Source organism: Dreissena polymorpha, chromosome 11, assembly GCF_020536995.1.
Source record: "Dreissena polymorpha isolate Duluth1 chromosome 11, UMN_Dpol_1.0, whole genome shotgun sequence".
NCBI classification, from domain to species: domain Eukaryota; kingdom Metazoa; phylum Mollusca; class Bivalvia; order Myida; family Dreissenidae; genus Dreissena; species Dreissena polymorpha.
In genome coordinates, this window is record NC_068365.1 from 36,476,070 (window position 1) to 36,495,997 (window position 19,928).

At 36.7% G+C, this 19,928-nt stretch overlaps 1 protein-coding gene and 1 long non-coding RNA gene across 5 annotated transcripts in view; both read right to left on the reverse strand.

Moving 5' to 3' along the window:
- Window positions 1-3,645, reverse strand: LOC127851330 (uncharacterized). Of its 4 annotated transcripts, none has more exons than XR_008035733.1 (3): window positions 3,345-3,645; window positions 359-548; window positions 1-116 (listed from the first exon to the last, which is right to left on the reverse strand). It is a non-coding gene; the product is annotated as an uncharacterized LOC127851330 (long non-coding RNA). The 4 variants fall into 4 exon arrangements; XR_008035735.1 differs by lacking the exon at window positions 3,345-3,645 and adding an exon at window positions 1,755-1,833; XR_008035732.1 differs by lacking the exon at window positions 3,345-3,645 and adding an exon at window positions 1,736-1,806.
- Window positions 3,646-4,624: 979 nt separating this feature from the next.
- LOC127849762 (centrosomal protein of 162 kDa-like) overlaps window positions 4,625-19,928 on the reverse strand; it is a 53,464-nt gene continuing 38,160 nt past the window's right edge. Inside the window, exons 26-35 of the mRNA XM_052382513.1 lie at window positions 18,036-18,197; window positions 17,360-17,443; window positions 15,216-15,452; window positions 14,489-14,696; window positions 13,812-13,976; window positions 10,574-10,743; window positions 9,302-9,424; window positions 8,323-8,424; window positions 5,635-5,784; window positions 4,625-5,224 (exon numbers count right to left, since the gene is read on the reverse strand). Coding sequence (XP_052238473.1) covers window positions 4,949-5,224; window positions 5,635-5,784; window positions 8,323-8,424; window positions 9,302-9,424; window positions 10,574-10,743; window positions 13,812-13,976; window positions 14,489-14,696; window positions 15,216-15,452; window positions 17,360-17,443; window positions 18,036-18,197 — 1,677 coding nt within the window. The 3' untranslated portion in view covers window positions 4,625-4,948. The remainder of the gene's footprint in view (window positions 5,225-5,634; window positions 5,785-8,322; window positions 8,425-9,301; window positions 9,425-10,573; window positions 10,744-13,811; window positions 13,977-14,488; window positions 14,697-15,215; window positions 15,453-17,359; window positions 17,444-18,035; window positions 18,198-19,928) is intronic.

Consider the following 19,928-nt stretch of genomic DNA (forward strand, 5'->3'; position numbering starts at 1 on the left):
GTCGTCTGCTCCGATCCCGAATTCCCTTGGGTATCGGTCATATGAAACCCGTCCCTAAGGACTACAATTTATGTCTTTGTTCTGGCTTTCATGGTTCCAGCTCCAGAGCGTGGCGCCTACATGTACAAATGCAGCGAAATTAGCCTTTACAAATCTTTTGCGTCTTTACAATGCTCTTCGGGTCTTAAAATGGTAAAATTAATCTCCGTCCCCCAGAAATATACCATGTACCAGTTATTGAACACCACTTAAATAACAAATCCGTGCGATCTATACAAATTTACAAATACTGGATGGCGTATATGTGTAGAAAAATCATCGAAAAACGCGAGACATAACATACGAATATTGCACATACCACTGATCTGTTGCGTTGATAGAGTGGCAATCCACAACACCAGCCACGTATGTGTAAGCAGCGCCATGGTCGGGTCTCCAAGGCGTGTGACCAGTATGTGCCCAAAGCGTCTTAGTATATGTCCTTATCTCAGAGGCCCGTACTTGTTTTAATGAGTCCGCGTGGACGTCCGATCAATTATACAAGTGACCTATACATGGGAAGTGATATCAAAAAGTGGCCTAAAAGCAGATATGTATAAATTAACATTAAGTTTAATTTAAACCTATTTATTTTAGCTCGATTGCATCGAAAGCCTAAGGCTTTTTTTAAACGCTCTCGAGTCCGTTTCCTGGAACTGAACCAGTACATGATGTCTTTTTTTTCGGGGGGGGGGGACTATGCTCGAGACTATTAAGTAACCCCATGTTGTATGAGCTCTAGTCGTGTAAAAAACTCATAACGCGCATTATATGGTAGTCACTATTAAAGAACCTTTGTTTTAATAAACTCTAACATCCCCCAAGAAATAGATCCTAGCCCAGTTCAATTATTCTAAGCCAATAGTACGTAAAGGATAATGTCGAAGTATGTTCTGGTTGAACATGTGTGCGCGTATTTCGACGTCCATGTCGTGTTTCCGCGTCTGAGGCTGAAAAAAGTCTGACTCGTACATAATGCGCTTATTTTTTTTACTGAAAGGTATTCGATTTTGATGTGTTCTTCTGCTGGGATGGGGAGGGGGATCTCTCTTGTCTGTTCTGATGACCACTAACCAAACTCACATGCGCCGGCAACTGGTATCGACCCCGGGTCCCATTGAATAGGAGCTCGTGCAGAAAGCACTGCTGCTAACCAGACAGATATGACACATTGCAAACTACTTAATATACGCCTGTGGGTCACACGTTTTCATATGGACTTAAATACCTAAAACATGTTTTCATCTGGTACCACAAGACTCAGAGGTTTAATATCTCGTGAATCCTCTTCAAAATGTGTTTGAATCACGCCCCTAAGGACAAATAAAAAAGCGAGTACATGTATTATGCATTTGTAAGAATGGTTCACCTTCCATCACGGACACTAGATACGCCCCGTGCCTTCCTTTAATTTGTTGCGTTGACAGAAACCATATCAACAATACCAGACACGTATGCGTTAGCAGCGCCATGTCCCGATTCCACTGCGCGTGACTCGTTATTCCCCGCAGCGTCTTTTTATACAATCGCACTGTACTATAACTCCCTTTATCTCAGCAATCTTTTAAGGGCGCGTGACAAAAACAATCCACGAAACGTCTATTTACATATACTATCGAGCCTACTATAATATTGGATACGCGAAGTTGGAGTTGTTTATGCATAAATCTCCTCGAATGTAAGTGCTTTAAAATACCTATTAAATCCTAACATACATTTTGTTCCGGTTAAATGGTTAATTTAACGCAGCTTTGCACCTTAAATGACCTTTACATAACGCCAGCAGACTCGAATGAATACATTCGAATATTTCATTGGCTGATTCAAGAGAAATCCCCCATAATGTTGGCTACATGACTGCGTCGGTGTACAGCGTATAGGACATAACACTTTTAAGTGTAAGGAATTCTGGACTCCGGAATCCTCCGCAAGGTAGGTTTATGCAATAAATTATTCGCTAAACCAGAGTGGGCCAGTACTCGGTCACTAAATCGTCAAGGGAAGACATAATGGACTATCGATCGTAACACAGTATTGCTTTCACGATGAGAAAGCAATCACCACCGAAACAGAATAGTGTTATGATAACAGGGAAATCGTTTCATTATCTAACCACAAACGTTTGCCGTGCTCGGTCAGCCCGTCTGAAATTCGTTCCTGATGACCTGAATAGGCTGCCGAAATCTGCTAGTTTGCTATTAATTACATGGTTTGACTTCAATTTTGTATCGAAAAATATTGTGCTTAAATGTTCCATAAACAGGGCGCAATTATATTTTTAAAGACCCGGATCATGCGAAAATGGGTCTTATGCCATATGCGGCCAGCGTTGCTATAGCCCAGCCTGCGCACCTCACAGTCTGGTTTGGGATATGCCTTATGAGGTCATGAAGCCTTGCATGATTGTATTGGGCAGGCACAATAGCGCAGGCTGGGCTTGAGCTACTCTAGCCGAAACGGCTTAAGACTCATTTCCACATGATGTGGCTCTGAAAGTGGGATTGGAATGTGTCAAGAAAACTACTTGTTAATCAAATATTTGCATACCATATATTTAAATGGTAAAGAAATACATGTACACTCATAAAAGGCCCATTTGAGAAAAAAAAATGATCTCCAGTAGTATGATATTTATCTACCAACACTTTTGTGTGATTTGAATATACATGTACGTGCACTTAATAACACACATTTCGTGTGGTGGATATACGACTTAGAAGTAAAAAAACAACAACAAAAAACCTTTGTTCTCAATTTAATTTTCTAGAAAAATACATTTTCGCACTTTATTTCATAGTCAGGATAGACGCCAAATGTCATTTTTAAAGATATTTCTTATCAACATTGTCTTCTTAGAATATACCAGTAACCTAATATGTGATCCCATATTTAGTAAAGCACTCAATCACTACAAGCTGCAGGTGCTTCACCCCTTGTTAGCCACCTGTCAATGAGGATATATTGCCTACGGAAGTAATTTCATTAAACGGCTATGTAGGTCAATAAACTGGAGGGTTTGTAATCAGCCTGTTTAAAATTGTTAACACATTTTATTACCGCCTTAACCAAAATAATAATAATGGAATTCTGAGTAAAAAGGGTAAGCTCTTTAACACAAGTGAAAGTCTTCTTTCTTAAGTTATTGTTTTGTGTAGGTATTAAATGTACAAAAAATGACTACTGCAACTATTAAATTCCATAGTTCTTGTGACTTCAATCTGCTGACCACAAATGCAATAGGCATAATTGTAGGACAAAGAGTTCACTAAGGAATGTCCTACCGATGAACAAACCCAAAAACTTACATGTGCAAAACAACAGACCCCTCCCCACGTCTTCATCAAAGGTTGGCTTTGAAAGAAAACAGAAATGCAGTGTCATGTGAACTATTATTATCCCTATGTGCAGCACACAAACTGCACTCAAGAAGTTTACCAGTAACCCGACTCAAGCTAGAGATAACACAACCCTTCGCACTACTAGTCTCATCCAATTTGTCAACCAATAGTACTCAGCAAACCAAGAAATGTGGGAAAGCTCCATAGATCAATGTCTAACTCGTTTGATTCTCTTTGGTTTCTCTCAAATCACTTTAACCCATTTATGCCTAGCGTCTAGAAAAAAGCCTTGGCAAACAGCGAAGACCCAGATAAGACGCAGCATCATGCGGCGTCTCCTCAGGGTCTGCGCTGTTTGCTTAAAGGAATTTCTGTAAGAAATATTCCAAATACGTGTATAGAAATAAATATAATAGACATCCCTAATTTTGGAAATAAATTGATCCAATTTAAAAGGATGGGAGAGTCCACTTGGCATAAATGGGTTAAACTTGAAGTTTTATCAAACTTGTCAACAAACTGTTGTATTAGTACAACCTATTTTAATAAATTAAATGGCAGACAAGACTCGACAGTGAAAGAGTCCCACCCCACAGATTCAGTTTTCCAAAATAAGGTATTGCATTTAAATGGTGGAAGTAACAAAAGTCTGTGATTATGCCGCAAATAATAATTGTTGACCTAGTAAAAGAAATTATACAGGTTTGGAAACTGTTATGTAAGGAATTATACATAGTAAAATGATCACAAACTGTAACAAGAGCACGGCATAACGGGTTCCAAGCTCGGCTACGGGTGCAGTTTTGAATAAATGAAAGCTTGACAGAAATTCTTTTTTTTTTTTTAGAGGTCACAGTGACCTTGACCTTTGCCCTAGTGACCCCAAAATGGGTGTGGCGTGTAGAACTCATCAAGGTGCATCTACATATGAAGTTTCAAAGTTGTAGGTGGAAGCACTTTGATTTTAGAGCCAATGTTAAGGTTTAAGCACGACGCAGACGGCAGACAGCAGACAGCGGACGACACGACACGACGAGCTGGCTATGACAATACCTCGAGTTTTCTTCGAAAACGCAGAGCTAATAAAATTTGACAAATTTTCACTCATGGTGATTGGGAATACTGAACTCAATTTTTCAGCTTAAATAAGACCAAGGCAGTGTTATTTTGCTAGGTAACTTACCATAACAACTCACTAAAGTCAGTTTTAGAATTTAATATACAAAAAGGGTATGCTAAAAAACAAACATTGAAAGACAATTTCCAAGAATATTTGTAAAATAGTAATTGTAAGTGTCCTAATTTTAAGATGACCTAAACACCAGTGAACAATACAATAGAAATGTAATAAACTGATGAAATATGTTATAAGTTGTAAATTTTTCAGTTAATCATTCAGATAATCTGAATACAACTAGTATTTGTGAAACATCCATATATTCAGCAGCAATCCAATATATGAATTTGGCACACTATCCCTGTCGTCAATAATTAATAATATCACATTACTAATCTGTATACACAAATAAATATATCTCTTCTATCTACAAACTAAATCCATGTCTGGAAAACTATGATATCACAGCAGAGTTCACAGGCAACACTACACCCTGTTTTTGTAAGACCCGAAGTACTTCAAGTATTGAGTCCAGTTCAATGCGGAATTGTTGAATTTCATTGTTCTTGGATTCCACCAATTGTCGCCACCTTTCTACCTCTTTTTCAGTTTCGATGGCCGCTGCCTGGCGGGAGTTGCGAATAATATCCTGTAACTCTTTCTCTCGTTGCGAGTGTTTGGTTTCTATCTGGATTATCTTTTCTTGAAGGGACTCGAAATGCCGCATCTCCTAGAGAATAGAAAAATGCTGGTTGAGAAATCATTTTTATAATTATTCTTAAGTCTTAGACAATCAATGATGGCTAGGACATAACTGTCTGTGCGCTTATTTTGATTCTACTTTAAGCTGACAAATAGCCATAATAATGCATTTGTGCCAGGTTATTTCAAAATCCATCAATAAATGGCAAAGTTATTGCTGATATAGGATATTTTTGCACAAACATAATGATGGACAGTGTGACTGCTTGCCGCCTTCACCCAAGGTTGTTGTAAAAAGTAGACGTAAGCTAATCATGTTTAAACTGGCCTAAGCAAATGTCCAGCTAGGTATTGGGTATTTGAACATTTGTGAATCTCCAGCAAGGGATTAAACAATTGGGGCCTTAAGTTGTTTTTGAATTTTGACTGCTATCCTACCGGAGTGTGAGATTTCTTGGCCTCCTTGAGTTCGCGGTGCAGTGACTTGAGCGTCTCCTCCAATCTCGTCTGCTTCACACGCAGCACGGCCGCTGCCTCTGCCTCCACCTCCAGTCTTGCTTGCTGTTCACGCAGGTGCTTGATCATCACCTACGTAAACATGGAAACCGTACGAAATGGAGAGATTGATGAAATAAATGCAGTGGAAACCATATCAAGAAAGTGATATCAAGTCACTATTGTAAGTTTATGAATGAGGAGTCATTTTCAAATGTTTATCCAAAACTTATTATTTGTCAAGGGTGCTTATAGTTACCATTGTGCTATTACCCATCACAAACTAAAACAATGACTTAGATTCACAATTTGAAATGATAAAGATGTTTGTGTTGGAATGAGTGTACAGAGTGTACCATATACTTTCTGAATAACCCAATTAAAATATAAAAACATGAACATCATTTAATGGTGAAAACTAGTATGGAAGTAGTACTGTTAATGATTTTAGCTGTACATTCAACCCTTTACCACTTAAAAACGTATTTTGACGCATGTGTAGTCCTTAAGAAAGTTAAATTTTATTAAAGACCTTTCTTATTAGATTGAAGTTTTAAAGGCTTCATTTCCAACCCTTAGATACTGATGAGCAGCAAGCAGCATATAAACCTGGCCCCGTGTTCACAAAACATTTTTTGCAATTGGAAATAGATTTTGCTCGTCATTGAAAATGGATTTCCATTGTAGTTGATACGAAAAAATGAAAATCCATGTCAGTTAAAATCGATTTTCGCTTGCAAAATCGTTTTGTGAAAACAGGGCCAGAACAGACTGGGAATTACTTGCAGGCTGTTCTGGTTTTATGCTGTTTGCACATAACCATTTTCACCTTGTTTCTGAGTGGGAAAGGGTATAAGGTTGAGTTGTCAGGCAGATGCTTGGACATTACAAAGGTAATGCATTGTGACAAGTAATACTGTGAAACGATTATTTGTTGGAAACTTATTGGATTTTCATGGGTCTGCCCAACAATAAAATCAAATGTAGTACGCACGATTATGTCAAAAGTATTATGTACAAAATAATGTTACATCAAACTTAGGTGGTGCAACAAAATAATAATGTAACGTCAAACTTAAGTGGTGCAACTAAGGTGCGATGTGTCTTGTTAATATATTTCGACAAGGCTTTTCTGGCCATGAGCCAACACAATATAATCACATTGCCAATTTATTCTCAATGCACAGGGATGTCTTGATGCACATGTATGTTATATGAAAAGGTACTCTTTAATAAATAAATTTTACAAGCATAATTAGTAACAAACTGGCACAAAATACGCCCGTTTGAAGGTTTTGGACATCATCTAGATACAACTTCCGACCAAATTTGGTGAAGAACGGATGAAAACTACTTCAATTAGAGAGAGGACACCATTCTAAATGCTTGAAATGCACTAAGTGACCTCATGACCTAGTTTTTGACCCTGCATGACCATATTTGAACTTGAACTAGATATCATTTAGACACAACTTGTGACCAACTTTGGTGAAGATCGGATGAAAACAACTTCAATTAGAGAGCGGACACCATGCTTAATACTTGAAATGCACTTGGTGACCCCGTGACCTAGTTTTTGACCCTGCATGACCCATATTTGAACTTGAACTAGAGATCATTTAGACACTACATCTGACCAAATTTGGTGAAGATCGGATGAAAACAACTCAATTAGAGAGCGGACACCATACTTAATCCTTGAAATGCACTTAGTAACCCCGTGACCTAGTTTTTGACCCAGCATAACCCATATTCGAACTTGACCTAGATATTGTCTAGATACAACTTCTGACCAAATTTGGTGAAGATTGGATGAAAACTTCTTCAGTTAGAGAGCGGAAACCATGCTTAATCCTTAAAATGCACTAAGTGACCCCTTGACCTAGTTTTTGACCCGGCATGACCAATAATCGAACTTGACCTAGATATTGTCTAGATACAACTCCTGACCAAGTTTGGTGAAGCTCGGATAAAAACTATTTGAAATAGAGAGCGGAAACTGCTGTGGACGCCGACCGCCCGCCAAGGGGTGAAACTATAATACGTCCCATTTTGAAAAACGGGTGTATAAAATACAAAAGTACTGCTTGCTCTTTTTTTTTTTTTTTAAACCTATTTATTTAAGCTCGGTTAAATAACAAGCCTAAGCTTATATGAAACGCTCTCGAGTCCGTTTTCCTTGGTGTCTATTGGGGAGATCTAAAGAACTCTCCCACAGTGGGGATCGAACCCGTGACCTCCCGATCGCTAGGCGGACACTTGCTCTTTTGTGACATACATTCGCAGTTTATAACTTATTAATGTTCATGTGCATCTAGGATATAGTACAGGGTGCTAATAAAAAGTCGAGTTTCTGCAATGTCTGCTGCTTTTGTTGGATTTCAAATATTTTCAAAACCTACTTGTGTTGGAAACGCGTGACAGGTTTTCTTATTTAATCATTTTTAATCATAAAAATAATGAATAATAATGTAAAACAGAATATAATTATTAAACAAGCAAATTTGTTGAATTGATATCCCCTGCCAAAAATAAATTTTGTGACAGACGGGCACCGCCAATTCTATATCCCTCTGCCTTTGGCTGGGGATAAAAGTCACACTGCAAAATGCTTTATATTGTACAACCAACCTCCTGTGTTTGAACCCGCGTCTGCAGTTCAGCCAATCGTGACGTGGAATGTTCCAGGGCATTCTGGGCCAGCAGACGGCTCACTTCCTGTTCATGTGCAGCCTGATGGGTAAAAATAGGAACAGGAAACTTACTTACCTTTTCAAGACAAAGAACCACATAAGCTTGGTAAAAATTCCCAATAATCATCACACAAAATCCCAACCCTCATTACATCATTTTAAAGTAAAGCAGCAGTCATCCTTTCAATGGCAAAAATATTTGTTAGTTTTTGTTAATTAAATAATTGTGCATTATTGTTTTTATTGGCCAATTAATGCCTCTCTGTGACACTGATTACCTAGTGCTTTAATTACAAGACACTAAAACTTGATTGGGTACCTTCATTTCCCAGTCGAGTAAATTTTGAAAACATTTGGTTAGGGATTCATCAAGAAAATTTTGATAAGGTTACGTTATTTCCACATTTGGGTACATTTTGACCACAGTTGGGTACATTTCAATCACAGTTGGGTACATTTCAACTACAGTTGGGTATGTTTTGACCTTAGTTGGGTACATTTTGATCAAGAATGTTAAAAAAAAGTAATTTCTTGTTTAACCAAACAACAACATTTTACATGTGTAATTTTAATATAGACAGTTACACATAGATAAAGTTCTGATTAAGACTTTCTAAAGATTACAAGAGAAAGTTACCATATCCATCAAACTGAATTTATAGAAAGCTAAATTACCGGTAAATAAAAATCCAGTAAATTAAAGAATTACTCTAAAAGCTCTCTTAGCATACCAAAGAAAAATTCTTCCTATGTTTTTTTAGTCCTTCCACACAAGGATGCATCATTTATGGGACTTCCATAAGTAGGTCATCAGATGATTGAATTTAGAGGTCAGAGGTTAAAGGGGCCATCCAAATATTTATAAAGCAAAAATCAACTAAAAAAATACAAAAAATAAAACATCTGGATTTCACTACCTTCATTTGCTCGAGTTTCTCGTCAAAGGCTTCCCGAGTCTGCCTCAGCAGTGCCTCGTTCTCTGCCACCACTTTACGCATCTCCACACGCTGTTGCCCTAACTGCAGGTGCTGGCGATCCACCTATATGGCATCACCAAGGACAGTGTTTTTTATGCATTCTTTCAAATCTATGATAATGGGTGACCGATCAAATTTGTGTACAAGAAATAAAATATGTTTGTTTTGGGTTACCAGGTCATGACCATATTTAGGATTTTTTTTTAAATTTTCAATCAAGTTAAGGTTTGTATACATATCCTTTGTGTTTTTTTATGTGAATACTATCCAAATTGAACAAATATAAAACACATTCAATAAATGAAGAACAAGAAACCATGAAAAACTACCTTAATTTTTTTTTGCTTCAAAAACTTTTTTTCCCGATTTTTTTGCTTCAAAAAGTAGATGCGCGTTATACATAAATGCGCGTTATACACAGCGTTTTACGGTAGGTATTTAATATTATAGCTATTAGTTAAATTTGAATAATTTTGTAATCCCAAGCTAGGTCTGTATGTCAGCTTCCTACACAAGAATTCAAAACAACATCTTGCTTTTTGTATACTTAAACAAAAACAATGACTTTGATCTTGAACCAACTTGCACAAAAAGCAATTACAAGCTAGGTGTTCATCTAAGCTACCTAGAGCCGAAATTTTATAGTAATATCTCGATTAAAACTCATGTAATTGAGTGGAAACTATTTGTTCTAGTCTAAGAAACAGTGACGCTGACCCAACATGCCCCAAATTCAATCCAAAGCTAAGTCTCTATGCATGCGTAAAAAGTCCACATTATTATGAAAGGTTGGTCAATGGAAACTTCAGCTATCCACCACAAAACACCTGTTTGATACCTCCCGCATGTATATCCACCATATCCCATTGTAATAACTAGGATTTTCAATTTTGTTGAAAAAGGGTTTTAAAAAATCTCACGAACGTAATAAAAAGATTGATGTGTGATTGCTTTAGGAAAGGTCACAAAAACTTATTAAATGTGTTAACACCCAATTCAAATTGCAGATTCAATCTTTCTAAATGCTGACTTTGTTCCATTAAAAATACCCTAACCTAGATATGCATACATGTATGGTCATATATATTTGTTTCATCAACAGTTTTTCCCCATATTCAAACTAATTTTTAATTAGAACAATTAGTTTTCATGTACTTGATAATTATGACAATGTGTTCAAACTGTACACACAATCTATATTCAACAGTGTACCTTCATTTTGAGATCATCGTTTTCCTTGATAACGTCTGAGATGTGTACATCTTCAAACACCTTGGCATCGTATGTCTTCTCTGATGCTGTTGGCTGGGTCGGAAGGGAGGCAAACTCTATCTCATCGTCTGTCTGCTTACCTCCCTTGCCACGACCTCTTCCTGGTTTGCCTGCAGGTAAAAAATACTTATATAATGTCATTCTAACTTGTTCATTTTTCAAAACACACCTTTCACATTTAGTCTTAATATTATGCTCTGGACAAAAAATGTAATGAAAAAAAGCAATAACTCAGAAGTGCGAGATGCATAATTACAGTTCTTGTGCACTGCACTTTATAAAAACATAATCACAACCTATGAAGTTTCAAGTTTATAGCTTTCATAGTCCTTGTCTTATACATGTTTTCCCAAGAAAAATTAGATTGAAAAAAAAACAACACAAAGGGTAATAACTTTAAAAGTATGAAGTGCAGACAAACAGCTTATAAGCACTGCACTTCTCCTAAATAGGATTTATCCACCAATGAAGTTTCAAGAAGAAAACTTTTATAGTCTAAGATCAATGACTCTTATTAAAACTAAAAAGTATGAACCTAAACAAGGGACAATAACTTCAAAGGTATGAGGTGCAGAGTAACTGTTCCTGTGCACTTCACCCTAATAAATGAGATATGTCTATCTCTGAAGTTTGAAGCGATAGCTTGCATAGTCTTGAACTCATACTCTGAACAAAAATATTTAAGTATCAACATTAACAAATGCAACCAGAGCTCCAGATAAGATACGTATCTGCGTATTTACGCATTGAAAAATAAAAAAAAACGCTTTAAAAATCGGACCAGTGCGTAATTACGCATTACAAATCTTGGTACGTATTTGTAAATGATTAAAATGCGTAACCAGTAACTGAGTGTTTAGTTTGTTACAAAAGTAAATCAAAAGAACCTGGTAATCAAAACCATGGCGGCACATCGTGCTCTCGGTGCGAAAAAAGGACTTTATAAGAAAACAGCGGCTCCTTCGGGAAGTATATCTATATTAAAATATGTAAAATAGAGATAGTTCTTATGATCCTTCCAGTATTGTGAAAATAATAATAGGCGATCTAATTGTAACAGCCATTGAACAATCGGAAAAGAAAAGAAAACATCATGCTGGCGAAAAACTGTCAGACAAAACTCTGAAATCATGGAAAGAAAATTACCACTTGCTAATCATTAATAAAGAAGGCCCAGAAATAAGACTGACCTGTAAAATCTGCACTGATAAAAAGGTGCAAAGTATCTGGGCCAATGAAGGTTCCACAAACATTCAAAGGAACAGTATTGATAGACACAATAAGTCCAATGAGCATCAAACTGCTGAGAAAGAACTGACAAATGCAGTCAATGAATGTTCTGACAACTCAGAAGATGACAAGGAACATGAGGTTACAGGAGATAATAAAGACATGAAATTATTTCGGACAGTGTATTATGCTGCTATTGAAGAACTCCCTTCTGTAAAAATAAACAGCTTGCTTGATTTACAGAAAATTAATGTTTGTAGAATGTTGTATCAAAACTTGAGTTGGGATACAATAACAGACATTCAGAAGTGTATCTGCAGTGTTATTAGGAGAGATACTGTTTCAGAAATTTCTCAATCAGAGTTTTTTTCAATTATGATTGATGAAAGTACAGACATCACTGTAAAGAAAAATCTATCTATATGCATAAGATATGTGAAAAATGGGGTGACAGTTACTCAATTCTTAGGAAATGTTGAATTATCAGATGGAAAGGCCCACTCTATTGTTGCCTGCCTTGTTGAATACCTGAACAGACTACATCTGGACACTTCAAGAATTGTTTCCTTAGCAACAGATGGAGTCTTTGTGATGATGGGCAAACATACTGGTGTAGGAGTACAACTGAAATCTAAGTATGCTCCGTTTGTGGTACAGACACACTGCATTGCCCATCGTTTAAATCTCTCAGTATCAGATGCAATCAAGAAAGATGAAAAACTTGTTAAGTCTAGAGCGAAAATCAGTGCACTGTATTCTTTTATGAGTGGATCTAGCAATCGCACTACATGTATTAAGTTAAAACAGATGCAAAAAGTACTCGATGAACCAGAGATTACATTAAAGGAACCTCACAGCATAAGATGGCTTGGGCTACAAAATGCAGTTGAAGCAGTCTACTTCAGTTACAACTCAGTCTGTGCTACTCTATCTTGCTTTGCTGCAGAAGGCAATGCAGTTGCAAATGGCCTACTAAAATATTTCATCAACTACAAAACTGTACTTATGGTAGCTTTCATGTTCGACGTTCATGAAGAACTAGGAATCCTGAGTAAAAGGCTCCAAGAACAGTCTCTTCAGTTCAGTGACACAGAATCTCATGTTGATGGGTTTTTGGGTAAACTTCAGAATTTAAAATTCAGTGATGGACAGAGATTGAAAGAAATGAAAGCATGCATTAAAATAGGGACAAAGGAAGATGGTACAACATGTGCATCATTGAATGGTGAAGATATCTTGACTCACAAGGACAATTCTGATCAAGCATTTGCCAAGTTAAGAGAAAAATATGTGGCATGTTTGGAAAAGAACATTAAACATAGGTTAAGAAAGAATGACAGTGAGGTGTTTAGGAACTTGAGCCTTGTCCTGAATCCACAAATAGTCAACACATCCCAAGCAAGTGAGTGTGTAGATGCTTTGGAGACTTTGAGTGAGTTGTATGGTGAAGATAAGGAGGTCACTGTTGTTAGGGGAGATTCTGAATGAAACTAACTCAAAGTGTGTGAAGTCAGTTACAGTTCTTGTGCAGTGCATTTTTACTCAATAAAAAGTTTCTTTCTACTATGAGTTTCATATTTTTTACATTAATAGTCTGAAAGCTATGCTCTGGACATACAAAAGGTGATTCAAATGACAAAAATGACATCTATATTCCAATAGCCCACATAATACTAGTCCACTACTACTTACTACTACTACCTACCAACTTCCCGAGTGAAGGACATCTGCTTCTCCTTGCGAAGTCTCTCCAGTGATTTCTGTACTACTTACTGCTACTACTTACCAACTTCCCGAGTGAAGGACATCTGCTTCTCCTTGCGAAGTCTTCCCAATGATTTCGGTACTATTTACTGCTACTACTTACCAATTTCCCGAGTGAAGGACATCTGCTTCTCCTTGCTAAGTCTTTCCAGTGATTTCTGTACTACTTACTACTACTACCTACCAACTTCCCGAGTGAAGGACATCTGCTTCTCCTTGCGAAGTCTCTCCAGTGATTTCTGTAGAACCTGCATATCATGATTCTTGCTTTCCACCTCCAGCTGAAGAGACTTCACCAGGACCCGCAACTCTGATTCACTCTCCTTTGAAATCTGGCTTGCAGTTTTCTCTTCAATGGATAAAGGATGTTTCGAGAATTATATGCAATGCATGCTAAATTTGTCTTATTTCTACAACAAATTCAATCAGCTCGTACCAAATGTTTAGTGAAATTCATAGCAATAAGTTATCAATAATGGGGACACAAATTACATTAATATATAATAGAATTTTCTTTCACATTGAAACATTGCTTTACCAAGAAAAACAGGACAAAATTTAGACAAAATCTACAAAATACTGTTTGACCGAAACACATGCCTATGGTTGGTAATGAATTTGTTCAAGTTTAAGTTAGGAGAACGTCAAATTACATTTGGCAGATTTTGGTTGTTCTGGTATGATCAAAACATAAAGCTATGAAAGCATCGGACGGCATGTGTTCATGGTAGAAAATACAGTAAAAGCTGTTCAACCAAAATAGCTAACCCATTCAAAATTTATTTTCATTATCTATATTATTTCAAGATGTACATAAGGTTGAGTGTTGTTACGAACCAAAACATTACATAATCCAATCACCTTCCATTTTCTTTGCTTTTTCCACCTCAGCAGTCAGCCTGTCCACTTCTGCCTGTAGCTGCTTGACCGTCTGCTTGTACCTCTCCCGCACCCCCTCCAGCTCCCGCTCGAGGGCCATGGCATTGGTGTGCGGGTGAGCATGCTCCGTCTCGCCCTGGTACATCGAGAGTTGGTGCTCCAGCTCCTGTATGCGCTCTTCAAACTGGCACTGAACAAGAGATATACCCCAGATTTTGAGAATACGCAAGTATAAAACATGGTCTATAAACAATTTATTACAAAATTGCATTTCTCATTGAAAGTCATCACACCTTGGACAAAGGCCAGTATACCTACACTGAAAATGAGTAGAACACTGGCTGTTCTATGAGATGAAAACATAAAACTAACAAGTTGGTACATGACCTGTTTTTGAGTGGCCAGATAGAGCTTAAGCCAATAATAATTAGAGATTAACATACCAAGGGCATCCAATGCTTACAAAAATGAGCCAATTTTATCAAACATCACATCATGAAAAGTCTCAATATTTTTGCTTGGTTTTCTCTGGTTTTATGAAGAAAAATGTTCAAAGCAGCACAATTTTCTTCTGCCAAATTTACAACCATGAGCTAATATTGTCAATGGCAGATATCACTCAAAAACACGTACATTTCAATTGACCAGTGTGATTTAAACTGAGATCATGTGGCCAGTACAAGTTTTTCGCAATCCCAACATTGCTCACCTTGATGCTGTGATATTTTTGCTCCACAGATCTCACAAGCTGGTCAGTCTCTGCGTCCTTCCCCTCCAGTTCTTTCTCCAGTTTGGCCACTCGACTCTCCAGTACCTCCGTGTACGCACTACGGTTGTTGCTGTTCCCAGCTGGACCAGTTGTCTCCCCTGCTGCTGCAGCCGCCATCATCAGTGAAGGCAGAGAATTGGGATTGCGCTTCTTCAGGATCGCCTCCATCTCTTTCACCTGGGATAGGACATGAAATGTGATAATGGATGTGAGCTGCACTCTGGAAAAATAGGATTAATTGCATGCTGGGAAATTATTTGTCTGCAAAAATGTCGTCTGCTGAATTTCTAAAATTAGCATTTTCTTTGATTTTTTTCAAAGAATACTATCAGAATAGCAAACAGTTTGGATCCTGATGAGACACCACGTTCTGTGGCGTCTCATCTGGATCAAAACTGTTTGCAAAGGCCTTCAAAATTCGGTTCTCGCACTGGAAGAGTTAAAAGTCCCCTTTTTTTGTATAAAGGAAGTCTCTAATTTGAGAAAATCACGTTAAGGCGAAAAGTGTCGTTCCTGATAAGCCAGTGCAAACTGCACAGGCTAATCTGGGACGACCCTTTATGCAGATGAATTAAACCCCGTTTTCTCACAGCAAGGCTCATTTTAATTAGAACATTATTATCACTTCCATATCAAATGGACATTTTCGAATTGCTATTTCTTGTGAAATCTCAATTTACATTCAAATACCAGTAGAACAATAAAAACGCTCTAACAATATTCTTTAGTAAAGAACAACAATTCATTACAAAATGTATTATATTTAATTAAATTTATTACTAATTTATTAAATTTAAAAAAAAGTGCCTCCAACTGAAGTACAATTTTTGTTTTAAAAAAAATAAAAAATTAAGTTTTCACAAAGGAGCTTTGAGGATACAGGCACTATTTATTGAGTTATAGGTTATAAATAACATGCTTCTAAAATGGTTTGTATGACAAACATAATAATTTCATACATTACCCAATTTAAAGACTTTTTTGCAAATCACCAAACCTTAACCAACACAAACATTCTTTACCTTTTTGCTTAACAAATATTTGAAAAACAAGAAACCATCGGAGACGGGTGATGCTCTCAAAAGTTTTTTTTTGTCACAATATTGCACTATATATTCACTATATATTCAGATAAAAGGAAACGTTTTGAGGGCACAGTAGTTGGGGGGACAAGATTTTTTTTATAGAAAATTTCAAAGGGCCATTACTCTGTGAAAAATCATCCGACTAGAACCCCCTGATAATATGCACATCTCCTCTTGGTAGTGAAGTTTCCCATAAAGTTTCATTGAATTCCAGTAATTAGTTGCTGAGAAATAGCCCAGACAAGAATTGCACTATATGTACAGTTAATGGAAATTTTCAAAAATTTCAAAGGGCCATAACTCTGTGAAAAATCATCCAACCAGAACCCGCTGAAAATATGCACATCTCCTCTTGGTAGTGAAGCTTCCCATAAAGTTTCATTGAATTCCGGTCATAAGTTGCTGAGAAATAGCCCGGACAAAAATTGTGCACGGACGGACAGACAGACAGACAGGCGCACACACTGACAGACGAAGCGGCGTCTATATGCTCCCCCCAAAATAAATTTGGGGGAGCATAAAAAAATGCATAAAGAGTACTATATCAACAAATGTATTAAATCTAAATATTTTTCAGAAAGGGTAAAGAAATTTAAAGTATTGTTTGTATATAGAAAAGTACAAAAAATACATGCAAATGGACACACAATCTATTAAAAGAGGGTAGATCCATACAGGCCTACAGGCCTAAAGAGAAAAATCATCAGAAAATAGCCTGGTGTTGTGCAATCCCCTTTTACCTTCTGGGCTTCTTCAAACAGAGTGTGAAAATTGGTTTGACTGTTTACATTTAACAAATTCAATGGCACATATATTAACTAAGCTTGACAAGCTTAATCACAAATGTTTGACTAAGAAATTCCTTGTATCTTGCAAATTATTCGAAAATGTCATCACACTGGTCTGGCTTTCCATCCTTTCCATTTTATCAGAATGCCCTGTTCTTTTTGTGATCCAAGACCATCCCTACCATTGGTCACCTCTATTAAGTGCACATACCTGTCTTTGAAGGTCCTGTATTTTCTTGACGTCCGCAGCGCGTTCCCTCGCACGAACCTTGCTGTCCTCAACTCGCTTTCCAGACTGAAATTTGTTTACACCGCAATGTTTATATGCTGTTGAAGCCAAGAACTGCCACGGTACTTTATGAAGTTTTCCCTCAATACATACTTAAGCCTGGTAAATCTTGTTCATATTAAAGAGACAGCTAGATATGTGTCAGTACAAACACAATTTTTGATGCATGGACATCACTGGGAAGGGGCATACAAATATAATTCACAGCCATTGACCTTTTAATTGATAACTATGAGAACAGGTATGATTCAACAATAAAACAACATCAAGAATTGAATTATTAAAGAGTGAAAAAGCGCATAATATTGCTGTTTAATACACATTTGTAAGCATGTTTATGCTCATTTATTCTTTACTTTTTAAAATGCTACAATCTAACAAAACAAAACTACAAAAAATTTACAAAGCAACAGGTCCAGGACCATTTATGAAACTAGACAACATCACCATAGGACATGAAGGCTCCTGTACATCCTGTACATCTGTTGTTGACACTCCAGCGTGAATGAGGTCATACAAATTGCCCTGACATTTCATAAAGCACAACAAAAACAAGGCCTAATGACACTTTGGTAAACAAACACAATCTCTGACTTACCTCTGTTTGCAGCTCCTCTACGCGCATCTTCAGTTTGTGTATCTCCTCGTCTCTAGCCTTCAGTTTCTTGGTCCCCTGCTCCAGTAGCTCCTGGTTCTCTGCATACCACTTAAGCTTGCCCTTCAGCTTCTCTATCTCACCTGCATACTGCTTCTCCAAGGACTGCAGACATAGAGACAAATACAAAATGGCTATATGCAATTAGCACAAAACCAGACCAGCAACTTGAGGTCATCAGTATCTGACGGTTGTTACTGACACCTTTAAAAAATCTACTAACAAAGGTCATAAATTTTATTTGAATTTGTAAGGGAATAAAAACACTTCCAAATGCGTATTTCAGTGTTAAACAGTTTATAATGGTTTGTATTCAGGTCTCAGCTAAAAAATGTGTTTTCCACTTATTTCTGGGAAATACAAATTTTATTTGTTTGTTCATAGAGTTTTTTCTGTTTTACCAGTATTTGAGTGATATCCGTGCAGTCAGTTATCCCTTGGCAACTCAGATGGGCTTTTTGACGTGTTTGTATTTGCTTAGAAAATTTAATTCAATTAAAGCCTTTTCTTAATAGATTCAAGTTGTAAAGGATCCATTTCCAACCCTTTGATACTGATGAGCAGCAAACAGCATAAAACATGAACAGACTGTATGTTACTTGCAAGCTGCTCTGGTTTTATAATGATTGCATATAGTCATTTTCTCTTTACTTCTGAGCAGTCAAGGGTTATCAATTATTGTTATTTAGATCTCAGCACTAATTTGCACAAGGTACACATTTTGTTTATGTGCTATTGTAATTACTCTATGTTTTCAGACAGTCTAAGTTTTCGGACACCCCTTTTTTTATCAAAAATAAATATTTTTCGTGACTCTTAATTTTCGGATACAATGGTTTCGTCTGATAGTACAAGCGTTATGACAATTACCAAGGGTAGTGCCAATTAACAGTTCAATTATCTACCGCAATAGTACTACCCCTTCGCAGAAAAATAACTGTGACAAATACTAAACACTTCAAAGTGTTATGCACCCTATTGCAAGTTTTACAAACAAAAGAAGGTGTTAGACAACAACTATCGGAAATGAGCAAACAAAGAATTCATAGTTTGCTTTTTTTATTGCGTTAATTACAGGTTCATTCTAGCTAGTATCGGTATATCACATGCTCATCTTTGAACTCGTTGGTCAAAGTGCAACCTTGTAATAACTTTCTGTCAAATAAATTAAGCATTTAAAATTATTTAAAATGCAATGCAAACATAATACCCTAACCGTAATTTATAACATACGGCATGGTATTTTACAAGCGCATGCTATTACGGGTAGTCGTTGATACAATTGACGCTATTTTCGGACACTTTTCGACTGTAAGTTTTCAGACACCTGTATTTTGTGAATATATTTTGTATCTTAGTTTTCGGACACAAAAAAAATATTATTTTTAAGTGTCCGAAAACATACAGTAATTATGGTAATTGGATTTTAGTTGTTTTTACCTGTCTGTATTTCACTGATATCAGTGCAGTCAATTAATGACCTTGTGACCTTAATCTCTGATTATGTATTGTAAAGATCACTTAAATGACCTAAAAACTTTCGTCTATTTTTGAAAATTCATGTTACTCAAGTTGATACAATAACACCAAAAAATTGTTTTTATCAAAGGATAAGTTTAGTCAAGAATATAATCTGTGCATAGCTTCTTTCTGTGAGCTAAAAATTGACTTACGATATGGTTACTTCCAAAACCAAATGATCAAACAGAAAACAAACAGAACCTAACCAAGAAATATTTGTTAACAAAAATCCATGACCCTGTCCCCAAATTAAATTATTTCAATCCCCCACAGTTACAAATGAGCCAGAAATAAATATTAATGTAATGCGTAAAT